This window comes from Dermacentor silvarum, chromosome 5 (genome assembly GCF_013339745.2).
Source record: "Dermacentor silvarum isolate Dsil-2018 chromosome 5, BIME_Dsil_1.4, whole genome shotgun sequence".
In the NCBI taxonomy this organism is placed as follows: Eukaryota; Metazoa; Arthropoda; class Arachnida; order Ixodida; family Ixodidae; genus Dermacentor; species Dermacentor silvarum.
The window spans coordinates 28806029-28833221 of NC_051158.1; the positions used below are offsets into that span (position 1 = coordinate 28806029).

At 49.3% G+C, this 27193-nt stretch overlaps 2 protein-coding genes across 9 annotated transcripts in view; both read left to right on the forward strand.

The window, feature by feature from the left end:
• The window catches only part of LOC119454029 (uncharacterized), a 33964-nt gene extending 23857 nt beyond the window's left edge, over positions 1-10107 (forward strand). For all 8 annotated transcript variants that reach the window (XR_007467017.1, XM_049667622.1, XM_049667626.1 and 5 more), the window contains exons 3-4: positions 6161-6230; positions 9126-10107. Coding sequence is in view for 7 of the 8 variants with exons in the window: in XM_049667622.1 (XP_049523579.1) it covers positions 6161-6230; positions 9126-9304 (249 nt within the window). In the remaining variant the exon portion in view is untranslated. The remainder of the gene's footprint in view (positions 1-6160; positions 6231-9125) is intronic.
• A 7574-nt stretch (positions 10108-17681) lies between these two features.
• The window catches only part of LOC119454030 (uncharacterized), a 14435-nt gene continuing 4923 nt past the window's right edge, over positions 17682-27193 (forward strand). The window contains exons 1-2 of the mRNA XM_037716045.2: positions 17682-18379; positions 26454-26855. Coding sequence (XP_037571973.2) covers positions 18354-18379; positions 26454-26855 — 428 coding nt within the window. The 5' untranslated portion in view covers positions 17682-18353. The remainder of the gene's footprint in view (positions 18380-26453; positions 26856-27193) is intronic.

Genomic DNA, 27193 nt, shown 5'->3' on the forward strand with positions numbered 1-27193 from the left:
CTGCCATCGGTCATGTCGGTCAATGCCACGAAGTGATAGGCAGGTGTGGCGCGGCATTTTGAGTTAATTGGCAACTTGTGCATTCCTTCACTGTTTCTTCAATGTCTTCAGTTTGCTTAGGCCACCAGACACGACTTCGGTCAATTTTCCTGCGAGTCTCTCTCCCGGGTGTCCCTCATGCAAGAGTTGCAGTACCAAGAATTTCAAGGAATTTCGTATGAGCACCTGGTTGCGGCATATGATACAGTTATTGTCGATAGACAGCTCATAACACCTAGCAAAGTACAGCATGAGCGCTTCTTTGGTTATTTTTGAAGGCTATCCGTGCCACGTGTACAGCAATACTTTCAACAAAACTAGGTCCCGGCTGCTTTCTTTGCGAATCTTATCAGCTGATACCGGTAGTTGCTGACATCATTCATGCTTTACAGCGAAGCTGCATATGGCTAGGTTCTGGCGGATCACGTCTGCGGACAAAAACGTGTAGAACAACAATTTGCGGCGGCAAAAACTCGTGTCTCGTTCACTACGGATGTATGACTAACTTGACTGATAGGTCATGACATCAATAACATCACATGCTTATCAGTTGCGTCACGATTAACAATAATAAAATCACATGTGGCGCATACACGCATTGGATATGCGGGTGTGAGCCTGGGACAAGAAATAAATAAAAATCACGTGTGGCTCATACCGGGGCCACACATTTCAGCTTCACTGGTTTACTATCTGTACGGGGTGCATGGGCGGTGAATTTTTTTTCAGTGGGATGTGCGACAATGCGTCGGCATTCACCACTGCATTGCTTTTCGGTATTGCCATGTGTAGCGATAGGCTGCGAGCAAACACATCCATCTTTGTATGTGGGCGCCTGCTGTGGTAGATATTGGTTTGTCATGCCCGAGCAACCCTTTCAGAGGCAGATGGTCTGAGATCATAAATTCACGGCCGAAAATGTACTTGTGGAAGCGTTTTATAGCAAAAACAACAGCTATTGCCTCTTTTTTTAGGTGTGAATAACCCATTTCTGCTTTGCTCAGGGTCCGTGAAGCATCTGCTATCGGCTTTTCATGGCTGTCTGCAACATGAAAAAGAACCGCTCCTACTCCGTAGGTAGATCCGTCTGCTACCAGTCCTAGTGGTTTGGAGGGATCGTAAATGTCGAAACGTTGTCGCTTGTTAGCCATAGCTTGCTTTCTTGGAAGCAGCATTCTTCTTTTTCCGACGAATGCCAGCTTTGATTCTTTTTCAGTGGGTTGTTCAAAGGCTTAGCAGAATGTTCGGAAAGAATTTGGTATAAAAAGTAAGCATTCCAAGAATAGCTTTCAGTTCCGTCTGGTTTGTGGGTGCTGGAGCACTTTTGCAGCATTAAGTTTCTTTATGCAAGGGGCGCGCGCCGGAATTTTGAATAACCTGGCCTAAATACTTCACAGAGCGTTGGAAAAACTTACATTTGTCTTGCTTTACTCTAACTCCGTGGAGCTGAAACCTTGCGAGTACAGCCTCCGCCTGATTCTGGCATTCCTCGATAGATGCTCCGGCTATGAGGACGTCATCCAGGTGGCACACGACTCCTTCCAGTCCCTTCAGCATCTCGTCCATAACAGACTGAAAAATAGCCGGGGCACTTGAAATACCGTACGGCGTGCGCAGACACTTGAACAAGCCAAGATGCATGCTAATATAATAGTAAGCAAGTTCTGCGAATCTTCATACACTGGAAGCTGCCGGTATGCCATGGCTAAATCAAGCACGGTAAAGACTTTCCCACCAACCAGTACTGCAAAAATATCTTCTACGAGTGGCAATGGGTAGTGTTCAGTCTTTATGAAAGGGTTTAACGTGACTTTCTTCTCTGAATAGTCTCTTGTGCTCACGCTTTGGGATGACTACAAGTGGTGTGGCACTGTTGCTCTGCATGACTGACTGCAAGAGCCGTCTTTCCTTCAATGCGAGTAATTCTTGTTCATCGCCAGTTTGGCATTGCATAGGGAACAGGACGAGCTTTGCAGAAGACCAGACGAGTGTCTTCTTTGAAAACTTGATTCCAATTCAACTTGAGCTGGGCAAGCCAGTCGTGCCCTCGTAGGCATGGTTGAGTTCCAGGAACGACAATCACTGGTGAAGTTTTCTTTTGACCTTCATACTCGACACTTGCATGTGTCTGCCCTGTCGTCTTGAGCGGCGTGGCGCTGTAACTTTTCAGTTAGAGAAGGCACTTTGTCAGGCCTGGCTTCCGTGGCAGTTGAGTGTAGATCTGCTCGTTGATAATAGATAGGGCTGCACCAGTATCTATATGCATGCTCAAAGGTTGCCCCACGATTTTCTCTTCTACCAGATAGGGCATCTGAATTTGCTTGTTTATTCCACTTGAAAAAGGTGCAAGTGATCAGGCTCGGTCTGTACCTCAAACGCATTCGCATTAACCGCTTTGCCATTTTTCTTCATGAAAACCTTCACTAAATGGCCTACTTTCTTGCACCAGTGACATCGTGCCTTACGATATTTGCAATCGCTTGCGTCGTGCTTGTCGCCGCATCTGTAGCAATTTTTGCCAAGACAGAAACGTGGTGTGCTTACCCTAGGTTTTTGTTGTGGGCGGCCTTTCTTGGTGACAGCATGAATGGCTTCGTCCATTTGCGGATTTCCATTGGACGGTCGGAAGCTCTTTGACTCTCTTTCGGTGAGTTCCGCTGCTTTTGCCAAGTCACACGCTGTTTCGAAGTTGAGCTCTTTCCTCTTGAGCAATGTCGCTTGAATGGCCGGGTTTCTGAGCCCCACAACAGAACGGTCAAGTAGCGCGTCGTCCAGAAAAGTCCCGAATGCGCACTTGGCAGCCTTGTGTCTTAGTTCAGTGGCAAACGCCGCTGAACTAAGAGTTCATCGGCGTGTAGTGCTCCTTCAAGACATTGACCATGTCCTCGAACAACTTGTCCTCCAGTGTAGCGAGATGCCCGAACGGTCCACGCCATTTCACCAAAAGCAGATGCAGTGCGCATTGTACCGCCGTCTGTTGGGCGCCATTTTACTCACCGACGGCACCAAAGGGCGGTGATGGCGTATGCAACGTCACCACTCCCCGGTTGGCGTGGCGAGAGATTTGAATCGCCATAAAGGTATTTGGACTCTTCAGATGCAATTTTTGCGTAAACTAAGTCTTTTCTTTTCACGAAACAAGCGTTGCGAGGTTTCTGGAATGGTATAACCGTATTTAAACAGTCCAGGTCAACTTAGTATTTGCCTTTAGTGTCCCTTGAACTCTTCATCATTGCCTTCGACGTAGGAATCGAATTCCCAAAACTTGGACATGTTCAGCCACTCCGCACATCCCGCTTCGGGGTGTGTGGAGCCATAGCTGTTTAAACTGGTTGAAGACATAAATTAATTGTATGAAAACAGTATAGTTCTAATAGAAAAGAGTACTGGCACAACATTTCTGACTTTTCATCTTTTTTCGTTCATTTAATGTCTGAATTCTCTCTAAGCCCCTTCAATATTTTGGTGCAATGCTTGTTTCTATGAATTCATTCACGTTTTAGTACCTCAGAGGTGGCTGCTTCATGATGCTGCTTTGCACTGGCTTGCTCTGAACCTGCCATTGCTGCAGTTTTCACTTGCTAGCATAGTCAGAAAAAAATGAACGCAACCCTTCCATTTATTTTTTTTTAAACAAAGCTTACTTTGCCTCTTCCCTCGTCTTTTCCACGGCTGCTGCTGCTGTCGCTGTCTTGCGTGCTGTGTTGGGGTGGGTGGTTGAGAACGTGTATAATGCACATGGTAGAGACACGGTAGAGGTGTCTGTGAGCCCTTTCGATGTGAGAACTTCATAGGTGTTGCCACAATGCCCCCTGGAGCTCTCTGGTCGTTGTCACAATGCCTCTCCGGAACTCCCTGGCCATCGACACAATGCCCTCTCGATGGCTGTAATTACACGTTAGCCCTCTGCAAAAGCAGTGCAGAAACCGCAGCCCTTACTTTTGTACTCACGTGCAACAGCCAAGAGGGGTAGAAAGAGAAGACAGAGAATGTGTAAAGCCAACACCCTGACTAAACGGGTGAATAATAGCCGCTGTTCGCTTCTGGCAGCTTGCATACATGGGATGATCGTGGGAGAAGCGAAAGGTGCCGTCGGAAAGCATGCTTTGTTTGGGGTCTCTTCAATAAAAGAAACGCTACTACTAGACATGGCAACAGTTGCCGACAAACTGTAAAAATGTTAATTTAAGGCATGATGCTATTTCTGAAAAATAAACACTGTGCAAGTTTGTACGTGCAGACAACTGACCCTGGGCGCGCTACTAGACATGGCGATAGTTGCGGACAAACTAAAAATTTTAATGGAAGGTATGATTCAGCTCGTTTCTACTACTTCAGAAAAATAAACCCCATGCAAGTCTGTACACACGGACAACTGACGCAGGGCGTGCAGACTCAAAGCCGCACTAAAGCTCCACAGCGTCAAAAAAGACAACACACAAGCGGCTCTCCAGCAAATCAACACTTCAACCACGATGCAATGCATGCGTGTGAGGGAACGACAGTGCTAATTTTCTCGGAGGCTATGAACAGTGGTGCACAACAACGCCTCCAGTAAACGCATCTCACTGTGTGTTCAGTGTACTGCATTGAAGTGGTGCACGCAACATAACATTTAACATCACATCACAACTTTCATAGGCCAGCAACATCATTGCCAAATATTGTCAATGAACACAAACAGCACAGAACGCTTGGCTTGCATCGATTCCTGCAGTGCGTGGGATCTGCATTTTTCTTCTTTTTTTTATCAGCAACATTACCATACCTAGCTCTATTGCTATGCGACCTCGGCGAATTTTGCTCCGTCACGACATCACGATAACGTCAATGTTGCCAGGTGTGTAATTTCGAGACCAATTTAGTCTTGAATTCAAACGTCTTATAAGTGCTTCCCAACCTTCATATATTTGCTAAGCATGATCCTGTTATGTGCAAAAAGCATACATTACAGTTTCTATCGCTTCGAAAAATATTGGTGCTGCCAAAACATACGAGTAATAACAAAATGTCAAACTGTTATTTTGTGTTGCTGCTTTAGTCTCATACAAGGAAGGTAGGTGCAAGCACTTTCCCGGCCAGATTCTCGGCCATTACGGGACCTGAATGCTTGGAAAAGGGTGTGTCTCCATAACCGGAGCGGATCCCTGCCCAATAGGTGCTTTGCGATGCCACATGGGAAATTGCCACTATGGCAGCTGCCCAGACTCCCCTTTCTCGAGGTTTTTTTCGGCACACAGGGTTGAACAGGTCGGTGCGACTGGCTCCTTCCAAAGGACAGTACACCCGTAAAAAGAAAGCTGCGTGTCGGGGATGCCTGTGCCCATTAGGAAAACCGGTGGCAGTGTGCTTTTGAATCAACACAATTTTTTTTTTTTTCAGCTGACAAGGCGGCCACCTAAAGTCGGATACAACCTAAGAAGGCAGGAGAGGCCTCGCCTAGATGACCGAAGCGCGGCAGCCGATTGGCTCCGCGACTAAATAGTCCCGCTGACGCGACTCGGGCCAGCTCGAAGCGCGGGCTGCCATGTTCTCCGTCGGCGGGGTCACAGGCCGTCCGGTTCATGACGTCAGTGTAGAGTGCGCGCCCATTGGTGGAGGCTCGTGTGCATCCGCCTTTGAGGGGCAAATGCCGCTGCCTTCTAAAGTTGTACCCGACTATAGCTACATGGGCACTTGCGAATACTTGCAAAGGCCTCTCACTTATTCGAAATGCAGATTTTGCATTCCCAGCAAAATTAAGACAGTTGTATCCAAATGTGGCATATACATTGCATCACAAGCACGCAGAACTTGCACAGTCAGTTTGAATTAAATGCTAGTTTCATGACAAATTTTTATCTACCTGCACTAGAAATTTGTGCACTGTAAATTCGGTGCTGTTGCCATTATTCTGTGTTTGGTTTTAGCACTTAGCCATATATACTTCCATTGTATTTTATGAAATCATTCTATGAATTATTCCGTGGGCAAAAATCTGCAAAGCTATGCATACCTTCACAGTGCTGAGTAGTGTTTTTCAAAGTTCCAATCTAAGTTTGTCAAAGCAACCACGGGTGGCACAATGTTACACGTTTCCACCGGTGTTTTGGGGTTGCTTGTAACCACTTCTGCTTTGCAGGCTTCCTCTGACGTTGAAGATGCAGAAGGGAGGACATGCAATTCATTGGCTTCCATCCAGTCAGTTGCAGGTTAGTGACCAGTGATCTACAAGTGTTTTCTTACAGGCCACAGTACAGCAATTTTTATTCTAACAGCTTTCTTTTCCCCTAACACATTAACCCTTTTACTCCACATGTATACCATCTCTCACACGGAATCTAGGCAAACTGACTTTAATATAATCTTAGAGTGGTGCGGAAAAATACAGCGAATGTCCAGGCGGAAATTGTTTTTGTTTTTTAAACTAATTTTGATGGTAGTTTAACGAAAACGATACAGCTCTAAGTATTTTATGTGCTTGTATGGAACACGTCTCACAATACGGATTCTTTGGATAGGACTGCAATACTCAGGAGCATAGCTTTTGGTGATCCCAGCAGCATAAATAAAAACTGCGCTGTTTAGCTTAAGACCAACAAGGAAACAATGATGCTTGTCATTTGAGCGTTGTTTAGAAGATTTTTCATATCAAATGAGATACAATGCGGTAGAACTGTGAGGAGAGAAAAGAAAAAAAAATATGCCTTCATCTATCGCAGCTGTTTGTACAAACCTCACCATCTCGCACTGTCCTTGCCCATGACCTGTAACAGTGTGATGCTGTAGGGTTATTAAGTCGGGCAAAACTTGCTTACCCGACTGATTATTACTGGCTCTGGACAACACAGATACTCTTTCAGAAATCCTTAACTTTAAGCTGTGGTTCTTGCACTTTTATGTGACTTCCTCGCATCTTCCCTTTGAATCCACGTTGCAACTGGTAAATTTGTCAACCTCTATTAGCATTGTGATAGCTTTTAAATAACCCCGTATTACGATAATGCTCGGGCTACCTGTGCATTATTACAGCGTAAGCTGTTATGGGCTCATTCCAATAGCTGTTTCGGTTCGCGATGGTGTCCGGCGAACGTAACCGCTATCGCTGGAAATGCGAAAAAAGTACCCGGGTTCCTGCCGGGATCGAACCCGCACCCGCTGCATGGGAGCCAGATACTCTACCGCTGAGCCACGCAAGCGCTTGCTATCGTGCGCTGGAAAAATGCCCTTTAAAGCAGGTGCAGACAATCCGAGACTCCGCCAGTATGGTGGCGCCATCTAGTTAAGGCGCCTGCAAACACATCATGCGCAGGCGCAGATGCTGAGATGCCATTCAGACGAGGCATGCCTCGTCTTGTCCAAAGAACATTTGCAAACGTCTTGAAATTTTGCCCAACCATATAAGTCGACACAATCTTCAACCGTCTTGACTGCTTCTTCCTTGGGTATGTTATACGGTATGAATACAAGATCAGTTATCAAACAGGCAATTAAGAAGTACTGCTTTCACACAGTCGCAGATAGTCTGAGCACACAGATTAATAGACTAAAGAAAAGTGGATATCCTGACAACATGATAGTGCAAATCGGGGAGCAAATAATTACGCAAATCACACGGCTGAAAATGCGTGACAGAAATAACAAGGACTAACATAAGCGAGCTGCTGTTGTTCCTTACGTTTACAACCTCTCACGCCGCCTAAGAAGGTGGCAGAAAGGCACGATGTAAAAGTGCTCTTTTCAGCACCAATCAAGCTAAGAGGGCTTTGCGAGAAAGTGAACTCGGAGAACGAAAACGCGCAAGGAACATGTAACGTAACACACGCGCAAAAATGCGTAGCCTGTGAAAATAACTGTGTACAAGATTCCGCTTAAATGTGGCAAGGTATACGTGGGCCAGACGGGACGCTGTCTGAACGACTGACTCGGAGAACATCGTTACGCATGCGAGCAAGTAGCCGCATCCAGCAATCTCGCCATGCATTGTAGAACGTGGAAATGCGCAGCTTACTTTGACAAGACGACAGTCGTCGCTAAAGAAAAAGATAAAATAACCAGGGAAATCCGGGAGGCTTTAGAAGTAGAAGAAGAAAAAGACAACTGTGTGAGCATGCCTTCGATCATGCTAACAAAAGCTGAAATCACTTACGCAAAGAATGCACACACACAGAATGCACCGATATAATCGCAACAACCAGAAACGTGGGAACGCGATCTGAGAGTATCTGCTGTAATCATAGTTCACGCAGTTGTAAATACATCGTCGTGTGTTTTAATACTGTGGTATGATCTGACTATAAACCAGTTGGTAGTTTGCACGCTCCCCTGTGTCACTTCGTGTCCGCTTCATATCCAGTGTTCGTTTCGTCCCTGTTGCGTCCTATAGTACTTAGTGCAAGAAAAAAATTAATGCACGCAAACTAGCCCAATTCATAGCTCTTTGTCGTGCTTTCACTTTGCCATTGTCACGTGCAGAATTGCTCGCTCGTCTTGCATGAAGATATAATGCTGTCTAGTAACACATTTCACTATTCCAAATGGTGCTAGATAGCCAGCTCCCTGCAAAATGTTTCTCGTAACATTGTTTTCCACAGCATCTGGGGTCTGCATAATATGTTCCTTTATTAGTGTTGGTACAAAAATGATCATCTTTGAAAGGCTTTGGGACCGGAACATGAGCAGCATCGGTGCTGTGTGCACCCAGGACAGAGTCATCGCTGCAAAATTATTGAGGGGAAAGTTTTAAGAAAACGTGCCTTGTTACATTGTAGTAAGCGGTTTATTTCGCCATATAACACATATGAAAGTTGACGGTGCATTGGCTGTATCGTCTTCAAATAAAGCACAGCTGCTGAACACTGAAGTACTAAAGACAAGAGGCTTTCATTAGTCAAGGGCTGCAGAATACACCGAAGTACTAAAGACAAGAGGCTTCCATTAGTCAAGGCCTGCAGGATGCAGCCCTTGACTAATGGAAGCCTCTTGTCTTTAGTACTTCGGTGTTTAGCAGCAGTGCTTTATTTGAAGTCGATGCAGCCATTGCACCAACAACTTTCTCGTCTCAGTGGTCCAACGCCTGTCTCACTGTTTGGCATCTTTCCTTCCAGGACAAGATAGAGGACACCATGCAATTGACCAGGATGCAGTGCGGAGGTTGGCGCGTCTTGCAAGATTCGAGCTCATCTTCCCCAAGGACGTCTCCACTCAGTGTAGTGTGAAAATGGCCTCAAAAGCTGCCAGCTGTGATGTCAGAACTGTGTCTAAGTCGGTGCAGTGCAGTGTGTGAATGGTGTTCTTTTTAAGAGATACTTTAGTACTAGAAGATCTTACCCGTGTGTGTGTGTGCACTGCCATGCCTATTCCACTGACCCAAGTGCCTGAGTGACTGTGCAGTTCTGCTGCTGTGAGAACCAAAGTTGCGGGTTTGATTCCCGGCTGTGGCAACTGCATTCTGCTGGGAAGCACAAAGCAAGACTGCTCCTTCATCATATTGTCATCGCGGGCAAGAAACCAAGTGATTGAATGCTTATTGAGGACGATGGTGCAGAACTTGTCCAGGGAATCGGAAGGTGTAGTTTGAGGAGCCATAGACTGCTCAGCAGGCCTGTCTCTCTCCTCGGCGTATGCTGGAAGTGTGTGCACGGCAGTTACAGGAGCCTGTTGGATGTGACCTTGCCGTGTAGTTGTGAAAATAGTCAAGCCCTACAGTCGAGCCCTACCCTGTAAAACAGTTGTGCCCTACCCTGTAAACAGTCCAAGTTTACTGACTGCAGTTGACTGAGCATGGTGCTGGGTGGGGGGGCAAATGGGACGGCACTATCGCAATGGCAGATGTGCATCAGTGTGGCCATAGGTGGCGGAAAGCCTATATTATGATGGCTGACGTCGAATGTGTTTGAGCTTTCAATCGCCGTGCAGCAGATGTCACACCAGCATCTCGCAGACGATTGGGAGATATGACGAGATTGTACGGCTCACATGATCCAATTTATGGCTTGGACCACAAATGCCCAGAAGATGTGGAAGTGTCACAGCTAAGTTGTGTAGTCCAGACGCAATACAGATCATTACACCCAGTCATTGACCATTTGTTGTCAAGTTATTTTATTTGTGGCCTGCCAGCATCATTTCTTGGGTAATGCTACAAATTTGTGACCTTCGCACAGTGAGCAGGGATGACCATCACACCGAGTGTGAGCTTCACAATGATTGAACATTGTAGGATGTTTATTCGGTAGCCCTGCATCATGCCGAAGTTCTGGTGCACCTCGTTATGGGCATTCCTTTGTTTCACGACTGTCATTCTTGTGGTGCACCATACACAATCACCTTTCTTTTGCTTCTTATGGACGAGCTTCTTGGTTGACCTGATTTCCACCTAACAGTATTATGTGTCAACGTAAATAAGCCTTATGTTGCTGAACACACTCCTCGCAACCTTTATATTTTACTTTGTTTAGAAAGTGGACATCTTCGGAATGAACGTCTGAAGCTATTTTTTAAATATTCCTGTTTAATTTGATTGCAGATTTCGCTGTTTGAACACCCCTAAAATAGCTGGCACCAAGTGTAAGAGCAGCAGCATTTAGTTGTAAATGAATTTTTTGTTTTTGCTTCCCATTCTTCGAGCCATTGCACCATGCTGCTACAGTCGAACCTACTTATAACAATGCTCAAGTGCCAAGAAAATCCCATTTTTATAACCGGGTTGCACGAAAAACCAGGTGGGACAAACACCCAAACATTTTAAGTAGACAGAAATAAGTACAGTCGGGAATCCACGTATAGCGTTACCGGTTTTAACAGTACTCAGATATTGCAATGATAGCCAATTCACCATCAACTTTCATATGTGTTCTATGGCGAAATAAACCGCATACTACAATGTTCCCATGCCGCGTTGTCGGTTATAACAATAAATCTGGCTACTGCATGGGTGTGTGTACCGAAATAAAAAGAAAAACAACGCAAAATCCCGGAATAAAAAATGAAAAAAGTAGGCAAAACAAAAACCATTGCGCGATTTCATACCCACCTGCATGTCGCACGCCTTTGTCACAGCACACCTTTGTCACCTCGACCTGCACATCGCCGGCCTCACCCTCCCTTCCACCCTGCGATACATGAGTCGACTGCGCCGACGTCGGAGGGGTGGAAGAGAGGGGCGAGAGGCTCGCAATGCGTATGCAGGGTGTCTAGAAGTGGGAGGTGCGATGAGGCGAGTGCGGGGCATTACCCTTGCCCGGAATATGGCCCGAGATTGGCGCGCGCAAATCTCTGAGGCCATGGCCGGAAGTCTCGCCTTGCGCAATTCTCCGCTAAGTTGAGATAGGGCACCGCGGTCGGGGGAGCGGGTACCGCATGTGGTGCGGCTAGAACTGGGAACTTGGAGGTGTGCGGAGTGCGGGGCATTTCCCTTGTCCCGGGACATAGCCTCCGGGATTGGCGCGCGCAAATCTCGGAGGCCATGACCGAGCGTGTTGTCTTGCGCAATCCTCCGCTAAGGCGAGATAGGGCACTGCGGTCGGGGGCGCGGGTACTGGTCAGATGTCGAGATACGCAAGATGCATTTGAGTATTCGAGTATAGAAAGCAAGGGAAGAGAATGATACAACTGGAGTCCTTACATTCGTGGGTTACTGTTCCACGTATTCTTGCAAACGTCCCTTGTGTTCATGCGCACAAAGTTACCTGGCGTGAGCAACACGCGGCGCGAGTGCAATGCCGCAAGCAGCTACCGTTACCGCGCCTGACAGCGCCACTTCGGTGGGATCACGCATCCCGGAAAGCTTGGAGCCGCCACGACAGTTGGCCGTCGAGTTGCTGCGGCGAGGCATTCGCAAGGGATTTGACATGTTTTGGCTAAGTTTCGTGGCCCCCCGCGTCTTGGAAGAACTTGTCACAGAATTTCTATGCCTACTCAACGAGGAAACCCATCCTACAGTTCGCCCATGCCGTAAGGCGATTGCATTCAAGATATGGCCCGCGGCAGCGAGCGAGTTGACCTTGGTGCTGCCTCTTGCTTCAACGCGAACTAAGCGGCGAAAACACAGCGGACACGAAGCTATCAGCACTCGGCGCACTCTGCCCCCATCGCAGATCGCTTTCAAGATACAGGCCGCGCCATACGCCGCCGCCGCAGTACGGCTACAGTGGCTGTAGTACGGCTGATCATGGTTCATAATGGTTCTACGCGGATGGATGAGGCGCCATTGTGCTGAGCACGATGGCGTAGAGCACGATGCTCCGAGTTGTCGCCGTCTGACTTTTGTCTACGTCTTGTCTTTTTTTTTCTTTTTTTATTGCGATAGCAATTATATGGACACTTCAACCGGATTTCTGCCGTCGGCGTCGCCGTTGCCGTGAGGTTCCCTATAGATAAAGTCTTCGCCGCGCGCCGTATGCCCGAGCGGAAGCGTGCGGGGACGCGCGCTATCACGGAGAGCGAACGCACTCAATCTCCTACGCGCAAGCAAGGAAGCGGGAAGCCAGCGCCGGAAGGAGCGGGGGGGGGGGGGGGGGGCACTTCTACTCTGCCAACAACCGCGCTCGTCGCTCGCCCGCACCGTCTCTTATCTCCCCACGGCTCTGACCTTTATGCGCCGTGCATTCGCCGCTCAGTTTCCGTTGAAGCGATAGACCGCACGTACCTTCGCCGCTGCGGCGTATGCGCTTGCTGCCAGCGTTTTGACAGTCGTTGTCTGCAGTCATTCAGTGTGATCTATTCATGTTTGTTTGTGCGCGCTCACACCACGCTTGTTCATTCAGTTAGTAATAGTCGGGCCACATTTTCCAACGCACGCTACACATGCAATGCTGCCCGGATCGACAGTGCAGAGCTACAGGTGTGTCCCTTCGCACGCGCTGCCCACGGGAAGCGCTTCTCATCAACACCACCGTTTCACACGCGCCTTCTCGTGGTCATCGAGTCTCTCTTCATGTCGGTCTACTTACGCCGCAGCACACCTGCTTACTTAATCAGCTCATGTTTACTACAATTCATATTGCTACCAAAGCCACTCACCTTACTTCGTATGACATTGCTGTGTTGCTATCGCATTCATTGCTTCGCCCTTAGGGCGAAACTGTGACATTTTTTTACAGCGAAGCTTTTAAGGGCTGGTTCCTCCAGGATCGTGTCCGCGTGTAGAAAAAACTATCGTCATCAGCATTTGCTCGAGTGTCGTCGTCTTCCGCAGCTGGCTCGTTGGCGCCCCCCGGTTTGCGCTCGTGTCGTTGGATGCCGTGGCGAGCACGCGCTCGTGTTTAAAGAATATGATGTAATTTTAAGGTGATTCACAACAATATCATCAAAAAATAACATTTCCCAAATTGGTTAATAGATCACTTAAAAATTACTTTCAGCAAGGACTGAGGCTTTTCAAGGTAGCTTTCAAGCCACTGCTCCTGCGTTCGTCGTCGTCAGCCATACATGAGCAGCTAACGACGTGTCCTAACGCGCGTCCTAACGCGTTTGAGCAACGCCGCCGCGAACTCGCACGGGAAAGGGCTCGTCGTCGACGCGCCGATTCTAGCGTGAGGGCTTCCGAAGCCCAGGCGAAACGTCAGCGAAGAGCTGCGGACTTCGAGTTAAGGGAGTGTGATGTTGAGGCCAAACGTCAGCGTCATATTGCCCTCCAGGAACCCGACAAGGATGATGGACGCCTAGGCAACGCTAGCGCCAACTTCCCCGGTGTGACTGCTAGGTTTCAACGCGAGTTTGTCAACCGGAACGTTCATGATAGACATGTTCGGTTCGGTTATGTGCAACGGCGATACGCCCATTCTTATCGTGGGGGCAATATTCACTACAGCAGACCCACCATATTCACAGCTTTGCTGGCTTCCATCTTCACAGCAGTGGAAAGGCTCGGATTTTTTTTTTTTTTTTTTGCCGCTGACTCATGATGTACAAGCCGCATTAACTCGCTCGACAATGCAGCTTCTCAGATAGAGTCTGAGCCGTTTGCTGTGGGTGCATGGCGAAGCTTGCGAGGATGCATGAGCCTAGAAGGATGGTGGCGTGCATGATGCGCGTCGTGTTCTCGCGCGCCCAATGTTGAAAGTCACGTGATCAAGCACGTGCTAGGGTAGGAGACGCTTGTCTCCTCCTCTATCCCGGCTGTGGTTGCGCATGGGTACGCGGTTCATACCACGGCTGTCCGCGCGGCAGAGCGCATAGGCCCACACGCAGTGTCTTGGAGGTAATCTGCGGCTGGTGCAAAAGTTAAGGGCGAGACGAGATGGCCGGTGACTTCTTGCTCACTGTCTACCCGGGCGCGAGGTGTTGGACATCGCGTAATCTCAAGTTTCGGGGACGCGGTAAAGCGAGCGGCAGCACGAACTTTCGCTCCCACTGCAGCCGCTCTTCACAACGCCAGCTTTGTGACAGCGAGTGCTCGCGGTCAGTGAGAAATCTGATCACGTTTGCCTGTGGGCGCGTGGCACCGTGCTTGCTGATTTAATCAGCAAGCGAATGTTTCGTGCAGATTATGCGGCCGACAAATTTACGAGCCTTCCTGTCTACTACTTTGCTGCCGCTATAGGTGCTTCGCATATCGGGCGAAACTGGACTGCCTTTTATTTATAATCGGCTTCTTTCATGTATCTTCATTTACATATATTTATAATTATACCGTCCGGTTCTTGCCCGATCCTCAACAGTGGGCTTGTTCCATATTTGAAAACATCATCGTCATCAAGAAGATGTCAAGCTCGCGTACGGACCTCTACGAGAACGAGGTCCAGCGAGTCGTGCCGCCCGCTCACAGTGATTTCTTCGTCGTCTGGGTGCTGTGCATGGCGGGGCTCGCGATCGCCGGCGTCCCGGTAGGACTACTCGCCGTCCACAGGATGCGCGCCGAGAGGACCGCCCCCTTCGGCGGCACCGATAAGGGCTGGTCCGGGGCACTGCCCTTCCAGGACCGCTACGTGGCGCCCGAGCAGGTAGCCGTGCGGATGCCGCGCCAGTGCCTCCTGGCGGACGAGCCCGGCGACCTGACCTTCGACCTCGTCAAACAGTACGACGGCCCCGGGCCCACGGTTGGCAGCGGCGGCGGCGGGCTGTCGGCGGGCTCGAAGACTGGGCTGCAGGTATTCTGCTACTACAACAAGAGCCGCGTCAGCTGGCTCCAAGGAGGCAAGACCTGGTAATATATGGGCGTGAACCGCGAGGCTTAGCTCCATTTATGACCGGTCACTTTCGCGTCCTCCATGCTTTCAGGGTGTGTGTTGCTTTATGATGAGTGCTGGACGCACATTTTCGAAGTTGTAGAACTTGCCCCAAGTACGGGGTGCTCAAATACTCGAAACTTCTTCGAACGACGAATCGAATGTTCGCACGGGTTTACGAATGGAATGATCACTACGAGCTCGTAAACTCGATATTTTTAAAATACTTTTCGAGTGTTTCAAAATGTCAATTGTTTGCGATCGAACATAAAGAGGGTCAAAACGGCTAAACTTTCCTAAAATTCATCTAAGTTTCGTACGTTCTTTCTGACGCAATGATAAAATGGTTGGCTGAATCGCACTACAGGAGATGTCACGAATGCACGAAACACAATTTTCCAATTCCCCCCCCCCCCCCCCCCCCCCCGAGTTTACCATGACAAGACTAGACTACACACCAACCATATCTGATTCAGATACGATAGACGAAAAAAAAAAAGTTGGTTTTTGTACGTGCCGAAAGCACGATATTATTACGAGGCACACCCTACTGGGGAACTCCGGATTAATTTTGATGCATGACGTTCTCTATAAATCTAAGCATGACAAATCAGTTCTGCGGAATGCCGCAAGGTGGAAGAATTAGCGCCATGATAGGAAAAAAAAAATACCATCCTCCCGAACGTAGCACGAAGCTACACAGAAAGAAAGACAGCGTCCCAGTTGGCGAAAAATTCGTTCTGGTCCGGGATTAGCATCCGGGACCAACGCCTTTTTGCGGCGGTCACTCTACAATCTGAGCTAACCAGGAGGATAGCAGATCGCAGCGCGAGGGATAAATAGTCTACAATTAGTAGAAGATTAGTAACTTAGTATCTAAATTGGGGGACAATGGGGACGAATTACAACAAATGATTGAGGACCTTAACCGAGAAAGTGTAAGAGTGGGGTTGAAGATTAATATGCGGAAGACAAAGATAATGTTTAATAGCCTGGCAAGTGAACAAGAATTCAGGAGCGCCAGTCAGCCTCTAGAGTCTACAAAGGAGTACGTTTATCTAGGTCAATTACTCACTGGGAACCCTGATCATGAGAGGGAAATTTACAGAAGAATAAAATTGGGTTGGAGTGCATACGGGAGGCATTACCAAATCCTGACAGGGAGCTTAATTACCACGGTCGTTGAAAAGAAAAGTGTACGATCATTGCATTCTACCGCTGCTAACATATAGGGCAGAAACTTGGAGGTTAACAAAGACTCTCTAGATCAATTTAAGGACAGCACAAAGAGCGATGGAACTAAAAATGCTAGGCCTAACGTTAAGAGACAGGAAGAGCGGTGTGGATCGGAGAGCAAACGGGGATAGCCGATATTCTAGTTGACATTGAGAGTAAAAAATGGATCTGGGCAGGCCATGTAATGCGTAGGATGTATGACTGATGGACCATTAGAGTTACAGAATGGATACCAAGCGAAGGGAAGCGCAGTCGAGAATGGCAGAAAACTAGGCGGGGTGATGAAGTTAGAACATTTGCAGGCGCAAGTTGGAATCAGCAAGCGAGATCGCAGGGAGAGGCCTTCGTCTTGCAGTGGACATAAATATAGGCTGCTGATGATGATGATCTAAATTACAGCTAGTACTAGTAAAAGTACAGGATTCTGAGAAAACCCCGAGGAGACTGTGTAACATCACTGAGACAAGCGGGAAGAAAGCTCAAAACAATCGTTTTTTTTTTTTAATTTCGTCCCTTTCGAAATGCGGCCGCTGACGCCGGGATCGAAGCCATGACCTTGAGCTCAGCGGCGCAATTTAAGATAGTGTCGTTCTTTATTGACTCCTTCAAAAATACCGACACATAATTTAGAACTTGCGGAAACCCTATACCACGCCATTTTCTCGCACTTAAATGGAAGACACTTAAAGAGCGTCGAATGTTAGAAAACAAGATATTGTAATTTGGTAATCCACCCTGCAGTTTAGTGACGTTAGAACCCCGTCACACACCACAAGTAAACAAGCGACCTGCAAAGGCTACACTTCTTCCTTTCTACCTTGATTAAAATTTCATATGCTTGCCATTACTCTCGGTTGAACACATCCTATTCTTCTTGAGACCTTGTTGAGCAGGGCGGATAGAGATCGTAGCAAAGATAAGCGTGCAGTAGGCTGATAGAGTAACAGGATAGGTGTCTCGGAGAAACAAACTATCTAGCTGCCTGTAGTTTGGCGATAATGTTGGCAGAGGGTCAAAAAGGGTGATCAGATTAGGAAATTTGCAGGAATAGGGTCAGAGCAGCTGCTCACGTAGCACAGCATGTACCACGTGCAAGTGAATATCTCTGGGAGAGGTCTCAGCTGTACTGCTACAGGCTGGCATGACATTTTCGACTTTGCACAATTTGCGACAAATGAAGCTCCTAGGCGCTCTCTAAGCCGTAGGAAGAAAAAAAAAAAAACATTGACTAGCTAGCTCGAAGCATGGCATGGCAAGGACTTTATTTTGGTCCACACACTTACACATAGGGCCCGAGGGTAAAAGCCTCCCAGTCTCGACGCACCCTAACTATTTTCGTATAATAGCTTCTCTACGAAATAGTTTCGGTTTCGTTTTCTCTTGAGGTTTCTGTGTCGTGACGTCACGACGCCGAATGTGGTCGCCTGGGAACAAAGCATCTTGACGTTTCGGCACACGTACTTCAGCGTGACCGGTCGTCTGGCATATGCTAGCTCGAGCCGAGTTGCAGCGTAGCAGACGATCGAGTGCAGACGACGAGTGCAGACGACGAGTGCGCCATCTTCACAAACGGACTTGTGTTCCTTTTCGACGAGAAACGGTGAAGCACTTATCACTTCGTGAAGTTATGTTCGCCAAACGCGTGTTGATGCCGTATTTTTACCAAGTTAGGGCAGTAATTAGAAGCCAGTCGCGCGATACGCTACAATCTTGCGGATTCAATCCAGGTTTGGGGTGGCGTCCGTGCCGTTCCACCTCTGCCGGTACGTCATCTACGGTCCGGTAAAATTGGACGGCTGGACCGCCAGGGTGTTGCCGACGGCCCGTGACGTCATCCTCATCGAGCAACTCAGTTCGACCGTCGCTCTCAGTTCCGGCAACACAACATCCCTTCTGGTGTCCGTCAGAGGCCGCGGCGAGTTCACCTCCATGCGCCGCTCTGCGGGAAACGTCAGGTGATGTATAGCTACAGCCGACTCCCGTTAATTCGACCCTTGCGAGACCGTGAAATTCGCCCGAATCATCCGAAACGTCGAATTATAACAAACGACGGCAAAAATTTATGAATTGAAATCTTTCTAGAGCGAAAGCTCTACTACGTCATGTCTCGCAAGGTCATTCATCACGCCGCAATCACCTTGAGCCGCCGGAGCGCGAGCCGCCGGAGCGCAAGTGTGGCAGGTGTGACGTCACGCCACGTGATCCGCTGCGGAGAGGCGTCGCAGCTGCGCTCGCTCGGAGCCTCGCCGCTGTGGTACCACGTGACCAGGCGAGGGTTCAACGGCTGCTTCGCCGGCGGTTGCTCGCTCAGTCTCGCCACGGATCAGTATTGCTCGTCTGTGCGTGCGCTTCAGTGCAAGCAACAGGGTGAATCCAGTCATGTAGTAGATATATAGCTAGACGGAAGGCTGCGAAATCTCAAGCAAAGGCAAAGTTGGCTGCTGAAACACCGGAGCAAAGGGATGCCAGATTAGCACGTTATAGAGAAGTTTACCAAGCGCGGAAGCGTGCATTAATGAAACACGGTGTGCATAGTCTTAGCAAAACCAAGCCAGACAGACCTTTCGCTAGTGATAGCTAGGTTTACAAGAGTTAAACCTCAGCCAATTGTTTTCTGTTGCTTCGAGTAGGCTGCGATTCATTTTGTTTCTTAGTCTTGAAGTGGTGACTCAGCAAGCCTAAGACGAAAAGCACCGACATGTTTAAACGCTGCCTCAGCGCTACACAGTACAAGCGGTCACAAAGGGCTTTAATCACGGAAAGAGCGTCGGCGACTAAAAGGTAAAAAGAAGTTTAAATAAAACAGCTCCACGCCCCGGTAATCAGTAGCACACTCTGCCGAATTTCTTGTTTTCAAGCATTTCGTGGGAGACGCGCGCAGCGCCCCGCATGAGGCAGACGCGCTCACATCGTTCTTGGAATACCTATGCGTTTCAGCTAACTTTTCTTCAAAACACCGGATTGACCGACACCATTCGATCCATGAATGCAAGCGGAACCTGTGGATACCAAATTTCTGGACCAGGGACCGTTTTTCATCCCACCACGGACCTCAGAAGTCACCAACCTCGTGAGCGCCACGCCAAGCCTACCGGAGCGTAGGTGGTAGCGGCAGCGCCCGGCGGAACGCCGAGGAACGCGGCCCTAGATGGCGGCGCAAACACCTGCGTCTGGCGCAGAGGACGCGAAGAATCCCCCAGATCGGAGCCGCGGAGGCCACGAAGAAGACACTGAAGGCATGGATTGCCGTGACACCGAACCCCAAGCATCCAAGCCCATGACCACAGGACCAAGCAGCAGCTACAGCGGCGGCGGTCCGACGAGAACACTAAACGCTGGAGAAGAGGACTGGCAAACGGTACTCACCCTGCGACAGCGTAAAGCGCAAGCAAAGGAACGCCAACAACAAGCATCGAGAAACGGACCCAGCTCCGAAATTGCTCAAGGCCAGAACGCCTCCGGGAATAACCGACGACGGCCAAAATACCGCAAGCTTCCACCACTGCCACGCGACGATTTCAAGGTCGTCATAAGACCCCACCAAGGACTTCCAATCCGATCCCTCACCAGCCCGTTGCTCGCCGAAGCGGTCATCGAAGCATGCAACGGCCACGTACAAGGTGAGCACTTCATGCTCCGTATTAAACCGGGCTCAAATATTTTTATCGTATCGACCCCTTTGCAAGAAGTGGCGGAACGAGTACGCAAACTTACCTCCATCGTCATCAACGGCAGGCCGCATGCAGTGAACGCGTACGTGGCCACCGGAGACGAGGCTGTGCGCGGCGTAGTGCATGGCATACCGCCCCATCTGACACCCTCAAGGTCAACTTACGTATCCGATCCCAAGGTGTGGAAATAATTCAAGCCCGCATGCTCGGAGACTGCAGTGATCACATTCTACGGTACGTTTGTACCACGCTACGTCTACTACCAAGGAGCGTGCTACCCTTACAAAAATACGGTGCAAGTCTGCAAACTGTGCCAACAAGTGGGACACCGCACAGACGTGTGCCCACAACCAGAACTCCAAGTGTGCCGCACGTGTGGCACATCGGACCCCACGGAAGGGCACCAATGCACCCCACGCTGTGCCATGTGCGGGGAGCCACACCTCACAGGAGACCGTAGCTGCAAAAAAAGACTGAAGCCAAACCGTCGCCTGCAGCACACCAACGCATCTCGGCGCAACAAACCATCCTCGAAAACTGTACCACATACCAGTAGCAAGCTGCAACATAAACATCCATCCCGATGGTTCAGCTCGGAAGAGGAAGAAGCAGCCTACAGAGACCAAGAATTCCCGAGACTCGGACACGGATCTGGCAGCCGCACTCCGCGAGCGAGACACCAATCAAGATCCAGCTCAAGATCTCGATCGGGATCCAGACATCGCAGCACGAGCCGCCATGAAACTTTCCCTTTCTCAAAACCCACAAATCTCTCCCAAACACCCTCTACAAAGTCCAGGGCTGCCGTACAGAAAGGCCAGCAACAAACCAACCCACAGGTAAGCTGGGCGCAAGTTGCGTCATCCACTGCCAAAGCCATAACTGAAAGTCCCGAATACCAACGCATTCTTGCCGAAAACAAACTCCTTAAAGCTAGCTTAGCCGAAATCAAACAAGAGCTGGCCGCACTCCGCTCCACCCAAACTCAAACCATACCCAAAAATACGGAATTGGTGATAGCTAAGGAATCTGCGAAGCCAAAACCCATCAATCAGGACACGCTGTCCAATCAGATCGCAATTTTAGCGCAGCAAATGCAGAATTTCCAACAACAAATGTGCAGCGAGCTACAAAAATTAAAAACCTATGTAGATGAATCCGTCAACAGCGTACGCGGCGCCATGCGCAAGCGAGCAAATGTTAGCCCGGGAGCCCCTACGCGGCGCCTGAAGGCTATAGAGACGACGGACAGCGAAGGTACTAATCATGGCTAATCGACGTCCAAATTCAAACGAAACCCTGGAAATTTGGCAATGGAATTGTCGCACTCTCCACAATAAGATAGCCGCATTATCCCACTTCATGCAAACGGCGCCAATCCAGCCAGACATAATATGTATTCAGGAACTAGGAAATAAAATACACACCCTACTGGGCTATGTTTACTACACCCACCCCGACCACCCAAAAATCGGAACGCTGGTTCGAAAAGACATCGCAGTGAGTGTAAGCTACATGTCCCAAACAAATATTCAGCACCAAATTCTAACTATCTGGCCCTGTAAACGCAGCAAATCCAAAACCATCATAATCAACATCTATAGCCCCCCAAGGGAACGATCCGCCAATTTCAAAGATCTGTTTTGGCATGCAAAATCCCTAGCACGAAATCAGGATAAAATATTAATACTTGGGGACTTCAACTCGCCACACACAGACTGGGGGTATCCGAGGGACTCTCCTAAAGGTCGCAACCTCGTGGAGGCGATGGAGGACCACAATATGAGGCTAGTCACCATCCTGGACTCTCCTACGCGAACAGGAAATAGCGTCACGAGAGATACTTTTCCAGACCTCACGTTTGCAAATACTTTAGACCGAATCAGCTGGACTAACCTCGAGGAAAACCTAGGTAGCGACCACAGCATCATAAGCATTTCGGTAAACTCGCCCAAGATTAGACGACCACGAGGCCAAGCAACGATCACTGACTGGAAAGCGTATCGGCAGAATCAACCAAACACTCAGCTAAACAATGCGGCGACCTGGGCAGAACAAATACGGACGGCCTATAGACGGACCACCAAGAAGGTGGCGCTAACGGACGACGTCCCGGCAGTAGACTCACATCTACTGCATCTCTGGGAAGCCAAGCGTAGCCTCATAAAACGATGGAAACGACAGAGGCATAATAGAAAACTAAAACTTAGAATAGCGAAACTGTCCCAAGAGGCGAATGAATACGCCCAACATTTGGATGATGACAATTGGATACAATTGTGTGCGTCCATGCAGGGCACCCTGCACACAAAAAAAAAACTTGGGCCATACTCCGCAGTATGATGGACCCATCAGGCACTAAAACAGCCACATCCAGAACGCTAAGGCAAATAGCTAGCGAATTCGAAGGTACGGATGAGGAACTTTTGCGGAAACTTAGAGAAACCTATATAGGAAACCCTCCCCAAAAGCAGCACTACCCTGCCTACGACGGCGCAGCTAACGATGAGCTCGATGCCCCAATAACAGTAGCGGAGGTACATGCAGCAGCGCAATCCCTAAAGAAAAACACAGCCCCAGGCAGTGATCAAATCACTAATGCTATGATAAGAAATCTTAGTCACGAAACCCTTCATCAAATCACAGACTTCTTTAACACAGAGGTTTGGGACACCGGCTTGGTGCCGAGAGAGTGGAAAGAGGCTAAAATAATTCTCATACCCAAACGCGCGAAGGCCAAAAACTTTCAAAACCTACGACCAATCTCCCTCACATCCTGCCTAGGGAAACTATTTGAGAAAGTCGTGCTAACGCGCTTAACCGCTCACATAGAAAGCAACCAACTCTTCCCAACTTCAATGTTTGGATTTCGGCCCCATCTATCCGCCCAAGACATTTTCCTCATGCTAAAAGACGAAGTCCTAAACCCTTCAGCCGGCAGCTCCGATAGAATAGTGGTCGCGCTAGACCTTAAGAAAGCGTTCGATACCATATCGCACCAGCTCATACTGGAAGAGCTGAAAGAATTAGCTTGTGGCTCGAAAACATACGCCTACATACGCTCTTTTCTGCAAGATCGCACGGCCACCATAGGTGTCGACTCACTCCGATCGGAAGAAATACAGGTACCAGGCAGAGGCACACCGCAGGGTTCCATCTTGTCACCACTGCTATTTAACATCGGAATGCGCAGACTCGCTCTGTCCCTGGAGACAATACCAGATCTAGGTCACGCACTGTACGCGGACGATATTACCTTATGGGCCTCGACAGGCTCAAGTGGGCATAAGGAAAACACCCTACAGGAGGCAATAAACAAAGTAGAATCCTTCACAGACATGGCGGACATGTGCTGCGCGCCGGAGAAATCGGAATTTATTCGAATTAAAGCAAAATACACGCGCACAGAACCAGAGATCCGGCTAACACTCCAAGGCCAACCAATACGGCAAGTGCAAAAACTGCGAATTCTGGGCCTCTGGTTACAAAGTAACAGCAGAGTAGATCACACCCTACTCTTGCTTAAATCTACAGTACAACAGGTGGCCCGAATGATACACAGGGTAACTTTCCACAGGAAGGGCTTTAAAGAAGACGAAACAATCAGATTGATACAAGCTTTCATAATCAGCAGGGTGACGTACAGCCTACCTTACCAGCACCCTACAAACACTGAAATACGAGCCATCAACATTCTGATACGCACGGCGTACAAAACCGCCCTGGGGCTACCTAAAAATACCGCCACAGATAGACTGGAGGCCCTAGGTTTGCACAACACGTACGAAGAGCACGCATCCGCGGTAATAATATCTCAAAGGGAAAGGCTCAATATCACCGCAACAGGCAGGGCCCTGCTCGAGCGCTTAGGGTATCCCCTACGACCCCAGTACCTAAACGAGGAAACCACCCCAATGCCCCGAGAAATACGGAATCGAATAACAGTTTCTCCAATACCCAAAAACATGAATCCTAAATATCATCAACCTAGAAGGCAGGCAAGGGCTAAGAATCTACAAAAGCGCTTCGGCTCGCACCCCGGAACGATCTACACGGACGTAGCTAAAATACAAAATAACAGATACTGCCTAGCGGCTGTAAGCCAACGATCGACCGTAGCAGCCTCTACCAAAGCAAACTCAGCCAGTACGGCGGAGGCGGTAGCAATCGCCCTAGCCATCAAGGATAAAGACCGGAGAGGAGAGTCAGCCTCGGTACTCACAGACTCCCAAGTAGCCTGCCGCCTCTATTTAACTGGAAACATCCCCAAGGCGGCCTTAAACATTTTGGGACATGGCTTACAAGAATATCATACCATTGTGTGGTGCCCAGCACACACGGGACTGGAGGGAAACGAAAGGGCGGATCGGCTAGCTCGCGTATTTCACATCCGAGCGCCGACGAGTCCTATCGACGAACCTCTAACAAGCTCACGTGACATCTTGGAAAACCAGCGACGTGACCGCCAAAAATTTAGTAATCCGCACCCGGACCTTACCGGGGAACAGGCTCGTGACTGGCGCCGACTACAAACGAACACGTACACAAATCTATACCGACAACACCATATAAGTCCCACACAATACGCGGACATCTGTCCATGGTGCGGAGAGCGGCCCACTCTTGCCCACATTACATGGGAGTGCAATTCGCGGCCCCTAAATATCAATTCCCCCAAATTAGGGCAAATACCCAGAAACAGGCAGTGGGAGACCTGGCTTGCTAGCACGGAACGGGAGAGCCAACTGGCTCTCCTCGACCAAGCCCAGCGAGCCGCTAAGGCCAGTGGAGCCCTGGACTGAGGGCCCCACCCACTCAACCTTCAATCCCCTTCATGGAATAAACGTTTACTACTACTACAAGCATTTCGTAACCGCAGCGCGCAAGAGGGAGCGTCGGTGCGGGTTGAATTAACCGAAGCGACAGGCTTTCGAGTTCGAAATGAACGCGTTCTCCTTCCATAGTGATGTATGGTTTCTCGCCTGGACTTTCCAGTGCGTTAGAATTAACAGAGGACGACCAAACGGGAATCGACGAATATAAGGAATTTCGCATACTATATGTATTTGGACGTTAGACTGTGTTCGGCGCCCCTCGTACAGAATGTTGGTTTTGTTTAGTTTTTTGATGCCCGTGCTTATTCTACGTCACATGACTTTTTTTTTCTGCTGCGCATGCACGGCTTTTTATCGCAGGTTGGCGTTTGTTTATATATTGGCATCTTTTTCGGATAGAAACATTCACTTGAGAGTCAGCACTTGTGGCGTAATCCTCATTTCTTCGCCTGCGTCTAGTTTGCGCTGCTGCTTGTCAAAACTTCCGTAAACTTTCCTAAGTTTACCTGTTACTGCTATATATACTCGTACTTTGTAAACAATTCGGCAGGACCCATTTCACAATGACTAGCTGTCGATGGCAATGCGTTTAGTATTGAATCAATTTAGCGACACAACGTGTTATCACCGTCGAAACGAGTTATGACGCGTGCCCTGCAGCTGGGCGCCTCTTCCGCGCTTTTCTGAGAAGACTCGGCGACATCTAGCGGTGCCGCCGAGAAGTCCGCGCGTGGCCTCCGAGACGAGAAGCCTTGCGTGCCGGTGTGTGAGAAAGCCGAGAATTGTTGTTCCCTCGCCAGCCGCACGCCTATAGTGGCACATACAGAGGTGGCCCAAGGTTCACTGAAGAGCCGCACATGCACCTCCAGTGCATTCATGGCGCAGCTCGTTAAAGCGTTGGCCTGAAAGACGTCCATTGAAAAGCGGCATCTACCCAGAGCACCTGTGGCACAGCGTTAAAAAAGCGTCGTGTTGCTCTCCTTGAGGAACGTTTGTGCCGTGGCTTCCATTCCGGCCAGCATCGGCGGCGCATTCGCAGTGGCACATATACCCACTTAGCCAAGTTCATTGGCGTTAGAGACGTTCACTGAAGAGTGGCACACACGACCCAATGACACTAAGCCAGTGACCCAAGTTGACGTCGAAGTTTCACTGAACAGCGATACTATACCCAGTCCCGAATCTATACAGTGACCCACGTCCGCGGGAAAGAGGTTCGTTGAAGAGCGGCACATATTGTACACATCATTACATACATACTCAGTGACCCAAGTTCGTCCGACGGTGGGTTTCGAATCCTGTTCCCTCAGCACAGCAGCCCGGTGCGCTACCCATTACACCATGGACAAGTCAGCGACACAGCTGGGCGGGAAAATGGTTAGAGACGTAGATAGATAGACCCTGGAAAGTGAGTACTTCCCAAAGAATGCTGACGACATTAACGAGGAGGACTTATGAAGGACTTGCCAGTGTCACGCGCTGCCAACCGGCACCCTGTTGTCGTCTCTCTCTCTCTCTCTCAGGTACTTCGCGGCAAATCTTCTCGAGTGGGCGCTGGAGCATGGCTTCTCCGGAGTCCACCTCGACTGGCGCGGCTTCGAGTCGCCGCTGTGCGGGCGGCCCGGAAACGACGCCGCGCTCGAGGCCGTCCTTCGGCAGCTGCGCGATCTGGCCCGACTGAACCGCGTCCCGCTGGTCCTGGCCCTCTCGGCGTCCACCGTGCCCGCGGCGCCCGGCGACCTGGTCGACTACTACCTCCTGGAAGCGGGCGACCGCCGCTGCGCTGACCTGGACGAGGCGGGCCTGGACACGCTCTACCGAAAGCTTCGCGAGTCTGAGGCATCCGCGTTCTCCGTGTGCTGGACTGTGTCGGCGGCCGTGGAGGTGTTCGAGAGGACCGTCGGAGTCAGGGGAACCCATCTGAGGTTTGAGACGCGCGAGCCAGGAGAGCGGTAGTGTGTTGTAGTCGGCCGGTTGGTACTGTGACATGGTGGAACCCTGCGCTGGACAAATTTTTTGAAAATTAAGCAAGTTTTACACGTTTGTTAAACGTTAAGGCGAAAGCCTCATTGAATTCTTGGCACAGATTTTGTCACGATTAAGATACGTTTATGAATAATTATGGCAACTGGGTGCAAAGTGTGCAATCAGGCTTTCGCGTTCACGTTTTACAAACGTGTAACACTTCCTTAATTTTTTTTGTACCATCTGCGTCCAAGTTAGTCCATCGGGGCCGCAGGACAGAACTCACCGAATCGGCCGG